The 16,534-nt window shown below is 40.3% G+C and overlaps 1 protein-coding gene across 2 annotated transcripts in view; it reads right to left on the bottom strand.

Moving 5' to 3' along the window:
* The window catches only part of MAP3K15 (mitogen-activated protein kinase kinase kinase 15), a 233,833-nt gene that overhangs the window by 30,821 nt on the left and 186,478 nt on the right, over positions 1–16,534 (bottom strand). For both annotated transcript variants that reach the window (XM_077294642.1, XM_077294643.1), the window contains exons 16-17: positions 15,833–15,960; positions 13,852–13,982 (exon numbers count right to left, since the gene is read on the bottom strand). In XM_077294642.1, the coding sequence (XP_077150757.1) occupies positions 13,852–13,982; positions 15,833–15,960 (259 nt within the window). The remainder of the gene's footprint in view (positions 1–13,851; positions 13,983–15,832; positions 15,961–16,534) is intronic.

The following is a 16,534-nucleotide window of genomic DNA, read 5'->3' as shown; positions in this document are numbered from 1 at the left end:
GCTGAGATAATCTCATACATGTACCCCTGCTGTGTACTGTGCAATGTCTGTGTCTGACCGTACAGGGACATGGTTTGATCATTCCACATCTCCTGGGCAGGGGAGGAAGGAAAAGAGAATATACAGACATTACAGTATGGGATCACAGCTGATTAATTCTTTGAAGTAAAACATTGTGTAAAAAACAGGCAGAAAAATGCTTTACCTCACAAAAAGAATCAGCTGTGCTATCTGTATACTCTCTTTTCCTCCCCCCCCTGCCCAGGAGCTGTGGTATGATGAGACCATGTTCCTGTACGGTCAGACACAGACATTACACAGTACACAGCAGGGGCACATTTATAAGATTATCTCAGCACAGGAACATTTTATTTAAACACATCCAATTCTGGAAATTATTATTTCAAGAACTATTGATTAAAAATAACTTTTGTTCATGGGAAAACCCCTTTCATTGTCTTTTCTGCATCTCTTCTGATGTCTTTTGCAACGGCTTTACAGCAGGTGTCTATTTTTTTAATATTTCATATATAAAATAGTGTCAGTTTTCAAGCGGAAGTTGGCAGAAGAGTGGGCCAGTCACATCTGTTAGCAGCTTCACGGCATTCAAAGAAGTGACAAAAGACATATGATGTATAATATGGATACAAGGCAGTAGGTGTGTAAATATTCCACCCACCTCCTCCTCTTCTCATTCTTTCGTCATGCACAACTGTAGTTTGCACAAGCACCACAAATGCCAAGTCATACAAGATTGTCTCGCAAACATTGTTCTCATGTGATGCAAAATTTCTACTGCAATGTATGTTATGTTTGATTTTGTTCTTTCCTGTAAACTAATTTATTGGTAGTTTTTCACAATAGACATTTAGTTTTAATTATAGGAAAGGTAACAAATGTCTTACTGGTTACTATACACCGTGATCCAAATTATTATTCAAATTGGGTTTAAGAGGAATAAAGATGTAGTTTTTTGATTTTCAAATAAACTCATGGATGGTATTGTGACTCTGGGTTCTTTGGAGCACTGAAATCAACCTTGAAACACCTGTGATAATTAGTTTGCCAGGTGAGCCCAATTAAATGAAAAACTACTTAAGTACGACACTCCACAAGTTTCAAGCAATATGGGAAAGAAAAATGTTCTCACTGCTGCCAAAAAGTGTCAAATAGTACAGTGCCATGGACAATGTATGAAAACATTAGATATTTCACGAAAACCTAAGCGTGATTATCGTAGTGTGAAGAGATTTGTGGAGGATACAGAGCACTGAAGGGTTAGTACAGATAAAGGCATAATGAGGAAGGTTTCTGCCAGACAAATCAGGTTAAAAAAACAAAACCACGGTCAGGTAGAGAAACAAAAATTTCATCCATAACTGCCAGGAAAATTGTTCGAGATGCAAAGAAAAACCCACAAATAACATCAGCTGAAATACTGGATTCTCTGAAAACTATCAGTATGGCTGTTTCAAGATACACAATAAGGAGGCACTTGAAAAAAAAAATGGGCTGCATGGTCGAGTCGCAACAAGAAAGCCATTACTGTAAAATGCCACAAAGTATCTTGCCTACAATATGCAAAACAGCACAGAGACAAGCCTCAAAACTTCTGGAACAAGGTAATTTGGAGTGATGAGACCAAAATTGAACTTTTTGGCCACAACCATAAACATTACATTTGGAGAGAGGTCAACAAGGCCTATGATGAAAGGAACACCATTCCTACTGTAAAGCACGGAGGTGGATCTCTGTTTTGGGGATGTCTGAGCTACAAAGGCACAGGAAACTTGGTCAAATTTGAAGAAAAGATGAATGAAGCATGTTATCAGCAAATATTGAAGGCAAATTTGCACTCATCAGCCTGGAAGCTGCGCATGGGACGTACTTGGACGTTCCAACATGACAACAATCCAAAACACGAGGCCAAGTCTACCTGTCATTGCCAACAGCAGAACAAAGTGAAGGTTCTGGAGTGACAATCTCAGTCTCCTGACCTCAATATCATTGAGCCACTCTGGGGAGATCTCAAGTGCATGGTTCATGCTAAACAGCCCAGGAATTTACAGGAACTGGAGGCTTTTTGACAAGAAGAGTGGGCAGCTTTACCCTCTGAGAAAATAAAGAACCTCATTCACAACTACCACAAAAGACTTCAAGCTGTCATTGATGTTAAAGGGGGAAATACACAGCATTAAGAAATGGGATATGTAAACTTTTGATCAGGGTCATTTGGATGTTTTTGGTTGTCATTATGATTTAAAAAGAGAAAACACAGTCGCTTGACAATAAATGGCTTCACCCAACCACTAACTATGAGTGGAGAAAAAGTGTTGGTGTTATTCATATTCTCTGAAAAAAGGCCAAGAAAGCAAAAATTCTGCCAGAATATGTAAACTTTTGAGCACAACTGTACAGTGGGTGCAGAAAGTATTCAGACCCCTTTAAAATTTTCACACCAGGGTTGGGTAGGGGAGGGAGCGGTTGGGAATGGGGAAAAGATTGTGGGGTATTTTGGAAAAAATTCTGTTATGTTCTGAAAACTTTAATAAAAAATATCTGATTAAAAAAAAAAAAAATTCACACTTTGTTTCATTGCAGGCATATGATAAATTCAAAAAAGTTCCTTTTTTCACATTAATGTACACTCTGCACTCCATCTTGGCTTAAAAAAAAAAACAAATGTAGAAATGTTTGCAAATTTGCAGGGTTCTTTTTCCCAATGGCAGATTTCAACTCACCAAAGATTTTCAATGGGATTGAGATCTGGACTAATTGCTGGACATTTTAAACAGTCCATTTTTTCTTTTTCAACCATTCCTGTGCACTTTTGGATGTGTGCTTTGGGTCATTAACATGCTGGAGGACCCATGATCTTCGACTCAAACCAAGTTTTCTTACACCGGGTAGGACATTTCACTCTAAAATCTCTTGATAATTCTCTGAGTTCATGATTCCTGTGATAGAGTCAAGTCCTCCAGTACCAGATGCGGCAAAACAACCACACAGCATTATGGTTCCTCTACCATGCTTAACTGTTGGTAGGATGTTATTTTCCTTATAAGCTTTATTGCACCATCTGTAAACAAACTGTTGCTTTCCATTGCCAAAAGCTCTAATTTTGTTTCATTTTTCCACAGAACATTTTCCCAGAAGGATTGTTTGTCAAGGTACTCTTTGGCAATGATCAGTCGTTCCTTTTTATGTCTTTTATTCAGCAACGGTTTCTTCCTTGGCCTTTGTCTACAAAACCCTGCTTGATTTAGTATGTGGAGTATGGTACTTATTGAAACCATGACCCAAGACTGTTCCAGGTTGGCCTTCAGATCTTTTGATGTTTGATGTGATGTTTTTTCAACCACTCGCACCATCTTCGAAGACATCTCTTGTCAACTTTCCTCTTTCTCCCACTTCCACACTTCCAGGGAGGTTCTTGACAGTATCATTCTTGGCAAACTTCTTAATAACATTGTGCACTGAAGAAGCGGGGATACCAAGGTCTTTGGAGATGGCCTTATACACTTTGAAAGTCTTGTGTATGCTAATAATAGCAGTTCTGATGTCCTCAGACAACTCCTTGGTCTTCAACATTGTGACAAAGGAACAGTGCCTACCATGTGGCTTTTAAAAACACTGAAGTCATCATTCATTGGCTAATTCATGTCAACAATAATTCACAGTTAATTTTCATTTGTGATTTACCACAGGTGAGTCATAATATGTTTCCATACTAATTTAATGTAAAGGGTGCCAGAGCGAGCTTTAGGTTTTTCTATTTTTCCCTCCCATTGTTTTTTGTTTTAAATTATTGTTTATCATTTGTTCTTTTGTATTTAACATGAGGGCTCTATACAAAAAACCTTTTTCACTCGATTCACTTTTTTCAGGAGATATTCCACATTTTGTACTTAAACTTCATGGGTGCCAATAATGATGAGTAGTACTGTAGATTAGTCAGGCTAAAGATGCCCCAATTTTATCAAAGAGCATGAACAACTTTGATAAATTTAGTGAACTTTAAAGAGGTCTTCTGGTTTCAGAAAACACTTGTTCCAAAGAGGCAGTTTGTTTTACAGCACGACTCCAGCGTTTTGTTGCTTTTTTTTCACTGCTGGAGTGGTGCTTTAAACTTAAGTCACCTGCCCCCGGTCATATACTCACCCTCTGGTGTCTTCACTATTTTTTGCGCCGTTCCAGTCCTTAGGCACAATCTTGTGAACACAGATTCGGAGTGGCCGGAAGTCAGACACTGTGTCACAAATGCAAGGAGACAGAGTGCGAGAACAAGGCTCTCATAGATTTACATTGGTTAGTGACCTACCGCACGCTCCATGAAATGCTGGAGATGATGGCAGATCACAAACTGCAGGAGATGGACCAGAGAGGCGAAAAAAACAGATGAAAACGCCAGAAGGATTCCCACACCCTCCTTAAGACTTGCTATGATCTGGTTCCCCTTTTTTTGTCTTTAATATACACGCCGGGGTGGTCGAGTCCGTTGCTCAGACTGGTAGCCCGTCTTAGTCTCTAACAATGATTAGCTTTGTCTCGTTCTACTTCCAAGCTAAATGATATTTTCTAGTGAAGAGTCCTTTTTCCACATCTACTTATGTAAATCCCCAGATGTACCCTTGAGGAACATTAGACCTGGAATCGATCTTTACTCTTGGCCTGATCCAATTTACGTTGTGGTTCTTTTGTTTTTCTCTGTTTTGACATGTACATTGCTCCTCTCAGTTTATCAGCATACTGGCTGTTTATATCTTGACTAAAGTAATCTGAGCAATGATGTTATATTGTAATACAAATGTTTGTTCTAAAACTTTATAAATAAAGATTTGCAAAAAAAAAAAAACGCCAGAAGGTGAGTATCAGAAAAGGGGCAGGGGACTTGAATTTTCAGCACCACTTCAGCAGTAAAACTAAAAAGAACATTGGAGGCGTGCTTTTAAAAAAAAAAAAACTAAAAAAAACTGCAATACTCAGCCACCTCTGACAGACTTTAGCAGTGGTCTGTAGCCTAGGCAACAAACTGTAAACAATATAATTACAAATTCTTGAGAATGGTGAAAAATAATGTCTAACTGAAAAGATGGTAACAAATTGCAAGCTTTCGAGACTACTCAGGTCTCTTCATCAGTCATAGACTAATAGAACATCTGAAGAATCACATATTCATACACAACACAGCACAGAGCTGTCATTATGGGAGAGTGATAAACAGTTGTGTCCATAAATATTGGAAAGTTCCTAGATAAGGAGTGAATGTTTTGTTGTCCTCTGATTGGGGTCTGGCTCTTTGTTATGACGCCCCATAAGGTCTAAGAGTTCCTTAATTGATGTAAAAATACATAAATCCATGCGACACATTCATTCCTGCACTAAGTGTGTCAAAGGTTGTCATAAATTTATACTCCTAGATTCTCATGTCTCTCTGAGATTTGAAGTTACCTTTCAATACAAGTAATTTCAGGTCCATGGTGTTATGATCAGACATACAGAAATGTTTTGCCACAGCTAGATCCATTCTTTTTTCTTTTATTGTGTGGTGGTGAGAATTTATCCTTGTTCTCAGTTTCTGCCCTGTCTCCCCAACATACAGACCCCCAGTTGGACATTTAGTACAAATAATTAGGTACACCACATTAGATATAATGCAGCTGAATGTACCTGGTATCTTGTAGTCCTGATATGAATTAGGGATCTTTATTCTTGTCCGTGGTCATTATGAGTGGACAGGTTTTAAATTTTTTCTGGTTGCAAGGAAAGGTTCCTGCAGCTGTTGGAGAGGACAGGGTATCAACTACTGAGGACTCTGAATTCTAAATATTTTTCTATCAACTGGCTAACATGGTACCAAGATATATATCTTTCCTGTATGAGAATAGAGAGGATTTTTAATAAGAGGCTAATTGCAAAGTTTCTTGTTTTCACAAACACTTTGCAATTTTGCCCATTTAGGAGGATGAGAAAAAACCCTTAAATATCTTTCTGGACATCAGATCAGGAATGTTTTCCATCAGGAAGTTAATTTACTTAATATGCATTGTAATAAATCCTGTGAAATGTGGTAAGAGACACCACTCTGACATGATGTAGAATTCTGCCATCTGTGCCAGAATATTGCATCTGATATCTAACACAGACATATTAACGTTTGCTCCAAGTATCATTTTATGGCATTATATGCCTATCTTACACCCCATAAAAAGTAACTGTGCCTCTATAACTTCCAGTACATTTCAGAGTAATAAATTGCTAAATATAAATCGTAGTAGAGATCAAACAGAAAATTTCACTTTTGCTTTTCTAGCCTGGACAAGTCACAAGTACTGTATGTAATGAATGCAAACAATGTGTGGAATTCTGCCTGTCTTATACACAACTTCTGTTCATGAGACTTATCGCGTACATGTGGGATGTGCGACAGTGATAAATAATTCAGAATCTATGACCAGAAAATATTGAAATGCAGGTAGATTTCCACTGTAGTTTATCCACAGGCCAAAACTAAACCTTCCGCCAGATTTGCAGGTTTACAATCAAAACTAGAAATAGTAATGACTGGAATGTGTCAGGCGAGGGTCCTATAACTCGGCTCTTAGATCTTTGTTGACGTTTTTCTCTGCTCATGCTTTTCTATAGCAATTATTAACTTTGTATAGTTTTGGAATAAAAAGTCCAAGTGCCAAATTGTTGTACTCACCCGCTTTTTATCCCAAACCCAAATGAGTGTAATTTCTGAACGCCCCATTCACATGTAAAGGGCCATGGAATAAATGGCGCTATAAAAATGTAGAATTACAATAATAACTTGAAGTTGTAAAGAGACTGCATATAATTTTGGTTCGGAGCAGCTCCAGAATATCTGTGTTTCCTATTTTTGTTGATCTCAATGCTACAACTATACATGCTAGAATCGGAAAATTATGCTTCAATCCCTGCCCAGCATTTCATATATTTAAAGGGAACCTGTCACCTGAATTTGGCGGGACCGGTTTTGGGTCATATGGGCGGGGTTTTCGGGTGTTTGATTCACCCTTTCCTTACCCGCTGGCTGCATGCTGGCCGCAATATTGGATTGAAATTCATTCTCTGTCCTCCGGAGTACACGCCAGCGCAAGGCGATATTGCCTTGCGCAGGCATGTACTCCGGAGGACAGAGAATGATCTTCAATCCAATATTGCGGCCAGCATGCAGCCAGCGGGTAAGGAAAGGGTGAATCAAACACCCGAAAACCCCGCCCATATGACCCAAAACTGGTCCCGCCAAATTCAGGTGACAGGTTCCCTTTAAAGAAGACCTTTTACTAAAATTTTCATGTTGAAATAGGACACAATACAATAGTGGATGCAGAGCAGACTGAAAGGTTTTTGTTTGTTTTTTTGCTTTTTTTATCTCACCTCCTCATTGCTGAGATATTAGCAATCAAAGTTTTTGTTTTAGTGTTTAGTTAATACTCATTAAATCCAATAGTGCATTATCAGAATTTCCACTGGGAGCATGTACTTCATCTCCATGTATGATATTGACCAATCAGAACACTCAGGAGAAAGAAGAACATGCTGTGCTATAGTTTAGAAGCAGTTACTCCTATGTGAGGCATATAATGACAGACAGCCCTGATCTCACTGCAGAGAAAATACAAGTTGCTGTGATTACAAACACACACCTCATACGCAAATCCGTATTTAAGTACGCACATGAAAAAAAGCTATAGTGTCATCAGTGTTTTGAATCAATGAGTCATAAGAGTTTGGTCTTTGTGTCAATTTTTACCATCAGTGTGATACAGGAAAGAAATATATCTTGGTACCGTGTTAGCCAGTATATAGAAAAATATTTAGAATTGAGAGTCCTCAGTGGTTGATACCTTTTAATGGCTAACTGAAAGGATGGTAACAAATTGCAAGCTTTCGAGACTACACAGGTCTCTTCATCAGGCAAAGAGTCTTTGCCTGATGAAGAGACCTGTGTAGTCTCGAAAGCTTGCAATTTGTTACCATCTTTTCAGTTAGCCATTAAAAGGTATCAACCACTGAGGACTCTCAATTCTAAATATTTTTCTACCATCAGTGTGTCATCAGTATAGAATCCGTGTGTCCGTTTTTACCATCAGTGTGTCATCAGTATGGAATCCTTGTGTTTATTTTTACCATGGATGAATAAATAAATTACAAAGCTTCTCCTATGCTTTGCAATGCTAAATACGGAAAGCATACTGATGCCATCCATGTGCTGCTGTACGTGTTTTGACCCATTCCATCTGTGCTGCTGGAAAAATACGGACATGTGAATAGCAATTTAGATTATAATGGCCACATGTGAAAAAAAACTGATGCAATACATACATGCAACACAGACGTCTGAATGAGGCCTAAATGTGATTACTGACACAGTCTATTGGCACCCAATGATTGCATTGCTGGGGACTTAGATGGGGCTTGAGGGCAATGGATGCTGGAATGGACAACCATTTAGAACAAGCCTGTTAAATCCCTCTGTCAGAGATTGAAATTTAAATCAAATGGTTAATCAACAGTGATTGGAGCTAGTTAGTGATGAGCGAACATACTCGGATAAGGCTTTATCTGAGCATGCTCATGTGCTATCCGAGTGTGTGCTCGAAAAATATGTTCAAGTCCCCGCAGCTGCATGTCTCCAGGCTGTTCGACAGCCACAACACATGCGGAAATCGCCTATCAAACAGACAATCTCTGCATGTGTTGCGGCTGTTGAAAAGACGCGAGACATGCCGATGCGGGGACTCTGACATATTTTTTGAGATCACACTGGGTTAGCACAAGAGCATGCTCAGATAACGCCTTATCCGAGCTCCTTAGCTTATCACTAAAGCTAGTTCTGTTTTCTACACTGCTCAAAAAAAAAAAAAGGGAATTAAAATCCCACATCCTAGATATCACTGAATGAAATATTCCAGTTGTAAATCTTTATTCATTACATAGTGGAATGTGTGGAGAACAATAAAACCTAAAAATTATCAACGTAAATCATAACTAATATCCCACGGAGGTCTGGAGTTGGAATGATGCTCAAAATCAAAGTGAAAAATGAAGTTACAGGCTGATCCAACTTCAGTGGAAATGCCTCAAGACAAGGAAATGATGCTCAGTAGTAAGGAGTGTCAGTAGTGTGTGTGGCCTCCACGTGCCTGTATAAGCTCCCTACAACGCCTGGGCATGCTCCTGATGAGGCGGCGGATGGTCTCCTGAGGGATCTCCTCCCAGACCTGGACTAAAGCATCCACCAACTCCTGGACAGTCTGTGGTGCAACGTGATGGTCGATGGTGTGAGACATGATGTCCCAGATGTGTTCAATCGGATTCAGGTCTGGGGAATGGGCGGGCCAGTCGATAGCTTCAATGCCTTCATCTTGCAGGTACTGCTGACACACTCCAGCCACATGAGGTCTGGTATTGTCCTGCATTAGGAGGAACCCAGGGCCTACCGCACCAGCATATGGTCTCACAAGGGGTCTGAGGATCTCATCTCGGTACCTACTGGCAGCCAGGCTACCTCTGGCGAGCACATGGAGAAAAGTGCGGCCCTCCAAAGAAATGCCACCCCACACCATTACTGACCCACTGAGAAACCGGTCATGCTGAAGGATGTTGCAGGCAGCAGATCGCTCTCCACGGCGTCTCCAGACTTTGTCACGTCTGCCACATGTGCTCAGTGTGAACCTGCTTTCATCTGTGAAGAGCACAGGGCGCCAGTGGCACATTTGCCAATCCTGGTGTTCTGTGGCAAATGCCAAGCATCCTGCATGGTGTTGGGCTGTGAGAACCCCCATCTGTGGACATCGATCACTCAGACCATCCATGTGGAGTAGGTTTCTAACCGTTTGTGCAGACACATGCACATTTGTGGCCTGCTGGAAGTCATTTTGCAGGGCTCTGGTAGTGCTCCTCCTTGCACAAAGGCTGAGGTAGCGGTCCTGCTGCTGGGTTGTTGCCCTCCTACAGCCCCCTCCACGTCTCCTGGTGTACTGGCCTGTGTCCTGGTAGCGCCTCCAGCCTCTGGACACTACGCTGACAGACACAGCAAACCTTCTTGCCACAGCTCGCATTGATGTGCCATCCTGGATGAGCTGCACTACCTGAGCCATTTGTGTGGGTTGTTTTGTCCGTCTCATGCTACCAAGAGTGTGAAAGCACAACCAACATTCAAAAGTGACCAAAACATCAGCCAGAAAGCATTGGTACTGAGTTGTGGTCTGTGGTCACCACCTGCAGAAACACTCCTTTATTGAGTGTGTCTTGATAATTGCCAATAATTTCTATCTGTTGTCGATTCCATTTGCACAACAGCATGTGAAATTGATTGTCAAACAGTGTTGCTTCCTAAGTGGACAGTTTGATTTCACAGAAGTTTGATTTACGTGGAGTTATATTCAGTTGCTTAAGTGTTCCCTTTATTTTTTTGAGCACTGTATATAGCAGGCCCCTGTCCTGTATGGAGTGGGCTCAGTAACCCCTCCTGCCCCATACACCAGCACCCAATGTGTGGGAAGGGGTTAAAGCAATCTAACATTTGTTGTTGCATCTGCTGCTTGGAATGGAGTATTCCCGAGTCTTGTCCCAGCTGTGTTTCACAGTAGTTTTGTAAAACTGTATATATATATATATATATATATACTAGCTGTACTACCCGGCTTCGCCCGGGTTAATGACTGCTGTTAGCAAAATAGAATGTGTTAACAAAAATTTATTCTGCACACAAAAACCACAAAACAAATAGATAGAAATGTAATTATTAAAAGGCAAAAACCAAGCTAATAGAAGAATTTCACAACATATATTAGCTTTGTGATACTGAGAATGTCTTTGTTGCCTATATTAACCAATCAGAGCTCAGGTTAATTAACTGTAGCAAAATAGAAGCTGAGCTGTGATTGGTTGCTATTGGCAGCCTGATAAATCCCCAGCCAACAGGAAGCCCTCCCCCCTGGCAGTATATATTAGCTCACACATACACATAATAGACAGGTCATGTGACTGACAGCTGCCGTATTTCCTATATGGTACATTTGTTGCTCTTGTAGTTTGTCTGCTTATTAATCAGATTTTTATTTTTGAAGGACAATACCAGACTTGTGTGTGTTTTAGGGCGAGTTTCATGTGTCAAGTTGTGTGTGTTGAGTTGCGTGTGGCGACATGCATGTAGCGACTTTTGTGAGATGAGTTTTGTGTGGCGACATGCGTGTAGCAACATTTTGTGTGTCGAGTTGCATGTGACAGGTTAGTGTAGCAAGTTGTGTGCAGCAAGATTTGTGCATGGCGAGTTTTGCGCGTGGCGAGTTTTATGTGTGGTGCGTTTTGAGTATGTGCAAGTTTTGTGTGAGGCAACTTTTGCATGTGGTGCAACTTTTGTACATGTGGCAATTTTTCTGTGTGTGCAAGTTTTGCATGAGGTGAGTTTTCCATGAGGTGAGTTTTGCGCGTTGCGAGTTTTGAGTGGTGACTTTTGTGTTTCGACTTTTATGTGGCGAGGTTGGTGTGTGTGTGGTGAATTGTGTGCTGAGGGTCGTATGTGTGTTCAAGCACGTGGTAGTGTGTGGTGCATTTTGTGTTTGTGTTCATATCCCCGTGTGTGGTGAGTATCCCATGTCAGGGCCCCACCTTAGCAACTGTACGGTATATACTCTTTGTCGCCATCGCTCTCATTCTTTAAGTCCTCATTGTTCACATCTGGCAGCTGTCAATTTTCCTCCAACACTTTTCCCTTCACTTTTTCCCCATTATGTAGATAGGGGCAAAATTGTTTGGTGAATTGGAACGCGCGGGGTTAAAATTTCACCTCACAACATAGCCTATGACGCTCCCGGGGTCCAGACGTGTGACTGTGCAAAATTTTGTGGCTGTAGCTGCGACGGTGCAGATGCCAATCCCGGACATACACACATACATACATACACACATTCAGCTTTATATATTAGATATACCTGTATGTAATCTCCTGTATATAGTATATATCTGTGTGTCATCTCCTCCTGTATATAGTATATACCTGTATGTCATCTCCTCCTATACATAGCATATACCTGTATGTCATCTCCTCCTGTATATACTATATACCTGTAGGTAATCTGCTCCTGTATATAGTATATACCTGTGTGTCATCTCCTCCTGTATGTAGTATGTACCTGCATGTCATCTCCTCCTCTATATAGTATATACCTGTGTGTCATCTCTCCTGTATATAGTATATATCTGTGTGTCATCTCCTCCTGTATATAGTATATACCTGTGTCATCTCCCCTGTAAATAGTATATACCTGTGTCATCTCCTCCTGTATATAGTATATAGCTGTATGTCATCTCCTCCTGTATTAGCCCTCGTTCACACGTTATTTGGTCAGTATTTTTACCTCAGTATTTTTAAGCTAAAATGGCAGCCTGATAAATCCCCAGCCAACAGTAAGCCCACCCCCTGGCAGTATATATTAGCTCACACATACACATAATAGACTGGTCATGTGACTGACAGCTGCCGGATTCCTATATGGTACATTTGTTGCTCTTGTAGTTTGTCTGCTTATTAATCAGATTTTTATTTTTGAAGGATAATACCAGACTTGTGTGTGTTTTAGGGCGAGTTTCGTGTGTCAAGTTGTGTGTGTTGAGTTGCGTGTGGCGACATGCATGTAGGGACTTTTGTGAGATGAGTTTTGTGTGGCGACATGCGTGTAGCAACTTTTTGTGTGTCGAGTTGCATGTGACAGGTTAGTGTAGCAAGTTGTGTGCAGCAAGTTTTGCGCATGGCGAGTTTTGCGCGTGGCGAGTTTTATGTGTGGTGCCTTTTGAGTATGTGCAAGTTTTGTGTGAGGCAACTTTTGCATGTGTTGCAACTTTTGTGCATGTGGCAATTTTTCTGCGTGTGCAAGATTTGCGTGTGGCGAGTTTTCCATGAGGTGAGTTTTGCACGTGTGGCGAGTTTTGCATGTGGAGAGTTTTGCGCGTGGCGAGTTTTGAGCGGCGACTTTTGTGTTTCTACTTTTATGTGGCGAGGTTGGTGTATGTGTGGTGAAATGTGCGCTGAGGGTGGTATATGTGTTTGAGCACGTGGTAGTCTGTGGCGCATTTTGTGTGTGTGTTCATATCCCCGTGGTGGTGTGGCGATTATCCCATGTTGGGGCACCACCTTAGCAACTGTACAGTATATACTCTTTGGCGCCATCGCTGTCATTCTTTAAGTCCCCCTTGTTCACATCTGGCAGCTGTTAATTTGCCTCCAACACTTTTCCTTTCATTTTTTCCCCATTATGAAGATAGGGGCAAAATTGTTTGGTGAATTGGAAAGCGCGGGGTTAAAATTTCACCTCACAACATAGCTTTGACGCTCTCGGGGCCCAGACGTGTGACTGTGCAAAATTTTGTGCCTGTAGCTGCGACGCCTCCAACACTTTTCCTTTCACTTTTTCCCCATTATGTAGATAGGGGCAAAATTGTTTGGTGAATTGGAAAGCGCGGGGTTAAAATTTCACCTCACAACATAGCCTATGACGCTCTCGGGGTCCAGACGTGTGACTGTGCAAAATTTTGTGGCTGTAGCTGCGACGGTTCAGATGCCAATCCCGGACATACATACATACATACATACATACACACACACACACATTCAGCTTTATATATTAGATATATATATAAACAGCAATATTACTAGCAATGCATATGTTGATAAAATGAATTTATATAATTATTAAAATATAGTCTGCTATTCATCTCAAAAGGATAATTTATGGCAAATCATGTCAACCTCTGTTCACAGTGTTCAGTAACATTACAGTACTATAATTTGCTATTTAGCGTAATACACATTTAGATTACCTTTATATCTCTGTGAACTATTTGATTTTCATGCAGATACTTCAATCCTTCCAAAATCTGCTTAGTGTAAAATTTAATGGTCGGTTCCTTCATAGGGCCCCATTTAGACCTCAAAAGAACTGACAGACTCCCTGTTTACAAGAAGAGATCATCATGAAAGTGACGTAGTTAGTTTTCGAAATAAGATTAAAACTGCATCACTTTCTACACTGAAATATTAAAAGTTTTAAAGGAAATAGTATGTTAATATAGCCTGCGATGCATCACTATTATAATTTTTTATATGTCCTAATTCATCTCTAACATAATATTAAAAATGAAGCAATTTCAAATAGTTTTGATTAAACATTTCTTTTCTTCTGAGCCCGTAGCTGCTGTGCAAAGCTGTGTCTCCAAGATTCCAGAATGACAGCCAGCAAATTCTAATTGTGTGGTCAGATTATTTCATATTAAACAGGACCTTCATCAAATTTTTCATATTAAACTAGACTCATAATGTAACAGTGGGTACAGAGCAGAATAAAACTTATTTTTTTTTTTTTATTTCGCCTCTCCGTTTCAGAGATATTAGCAATCAAAGTATTTGACATTTAATCAGTTAACTTTTTTTTACAGTCCAAGTGGGTATTTTCAGAGTTTTTACTGCACTTGCTGACCAATCATAAGTAATCATAAGCAAGCAGCAACACTCAAAGGAAAGAAGATCAATCACCACCATAGCTCAGAAGAGGTTTCACAGAGTGTGAGGTGTAACAATACAGTCCTCATCTTTTGGTCTAACCTCCTGCATGAGTCAGTATGGTGGGAGGAGCAGTGCAGCTGGAATTAGCTGTGTCACATTACAAACCATTGTGTCCTTATGTCTCACACAGGAGCATCCTTGGCTTTTCTGGACTACTCCTGTGTGAGATGTAATGACAGCCTGCCCACTGCACAGTGAGGACAAGGCAGGCAAGTATGCGGAGTAGCAGTACAGCAGAGCTGACCACACTATTAAAGGAAGGGAGCTGATAGAAGAGTTTGTAATATGACACAGATAACTCAACAGTAATGCCCCTCTTCCTACAGGGACCTTATCTGAAAGTTGTTCGTCATATGGGCTTACTAATTATGCAGGAGGTTAGACCAGGAGATCAGAGTTCTATCATTACATATCACTGAGATATCTGCTCTGAGCTATCGTGGTGGCGTGTGCTTCTTTCCTTTGAGTGTTGCTGTCTACTTATGATTGGTCAGCATCATGCAGGTTTAAGTACATAGCCCCATTGTTAACTCTGATATCACCCACTTGGACTTAAAAAAGTTAACTGATTAGGTTCCAAATATTTTGATTGCCAATATCTGTGCAACAGAGAGGTGACACAAAAAATGTATTCCGCTCTACAGCTATTATTGCATCTTATGTCCAGTGCCACATAAAAATTCTGATGAAAAGTCCTTTTTAACTAAGTGAAAAGTATAGAACATAAAAGACAGTACGACTGCAAGATTGGACTACACAATAGTCTGCAATCATAAAGACACACAAAAGAGATGGACGCACAATATGATGGAAAACACTTTTTTAGGAATAGTATTTTATTTGATTGCAAAAATGCATTACTGCTTTTATTTTAGTTCTACTGGGCTGAAAAGCACATGAATGAGAGGGTGGATGTAGCCTTTAAAATGAAGCGTTTATACAAATAACTCACTGAGCCAGACAGTTATCAGCAGTGTTTTTATAAAAGCCAACCTGTATGTCTAGTCTACCTCTAGTATAACATTTTGAGAGTAGGATAAGACACCAATGCTCTATACCAGGGCCAGCAACTTGCAGCTGTTGTAATACTACAACTCCCACTATGCTGTCAGTGCAGGCTGGGAATTGTAGTTTCACAACAGCTAGAGAGCTGCCGATTCCTCATCCCTGTCAATTACTTTGGATATAGTCCAACTTGCTTAATACGTTATTCAGCCCTTGGGTGTTAACTGCAAATACCTCCTGGGACTTGTTCCATAAAGATCTTGATGTATCCATCTTCTGAAACGGAGCCAAGGTACTGAACTATGTTGCGATGTTTAAGATATTTATGGAGTGCAATTTCTTCATGAAGTGGTTGAGAATATCTGGAAAGTGGCAATATGTTATTAATTATGACACCTTGTAAAAAATGTTACCACCAGCCAACATCTAGACACATCAATATTGGTAACAGGAAAAATGTGCTCATTAGCTAATTGTAGAGTGGGGTCACATTTATCTGGCCATAGTCCATATCTACTGTCCTGACAGATAAATGGTGCCTCGTTGAGAGACGAAAAACCAATCCTACCCATAAACAAGGGCGCTTTCAATACCGGAAAATACAAATCTATATAGTCTCATTAGTTCTGAACAATGATAAAGTGCAAACGCATATTGTATCCAGTAACAAATAGGCACAAGTACCCAGTGCGTTCTTCTGTTCTGTGCGCGCCATCTTGGCTTGTAAGATTACATTATTACCAGGACTTTTCCTTTTGTCATGTACTCCCTCCTTTCTTGGCTATGTACTAACGATTTGAGATGTGATTATTGAAAGTTGAGGCAGAGAGGCAACGTGATGACATAAATATGTGTACCCCAGTTACAAAGCAAAAAGGATAATGATGTCTAACAGATATCTGGTCCCAAATTAAATATGGGGTCATAGAAGGTCAG

The sequence above is a fragment of the Ranitomeya variabilis genome, chromosome 3 (assembly GCF_051348905.1).
Source record: "Ranitomeya variabilis isolate aRanVar5 chromosome 3, aRanVar5.hap1, whole genome shotgun sequence".
NCBI classification, from domain to species: Eukaryota; Metazoa; Chordata; class Amphibia; order Anura; family Dendrobatidae; genus Ranitomeya; species Ranitomeya variabilis.
Note: the sequence above shows the minus strand (reverse complement) of the source record. Positions and strands in the feature narration are given on the sequence as shown.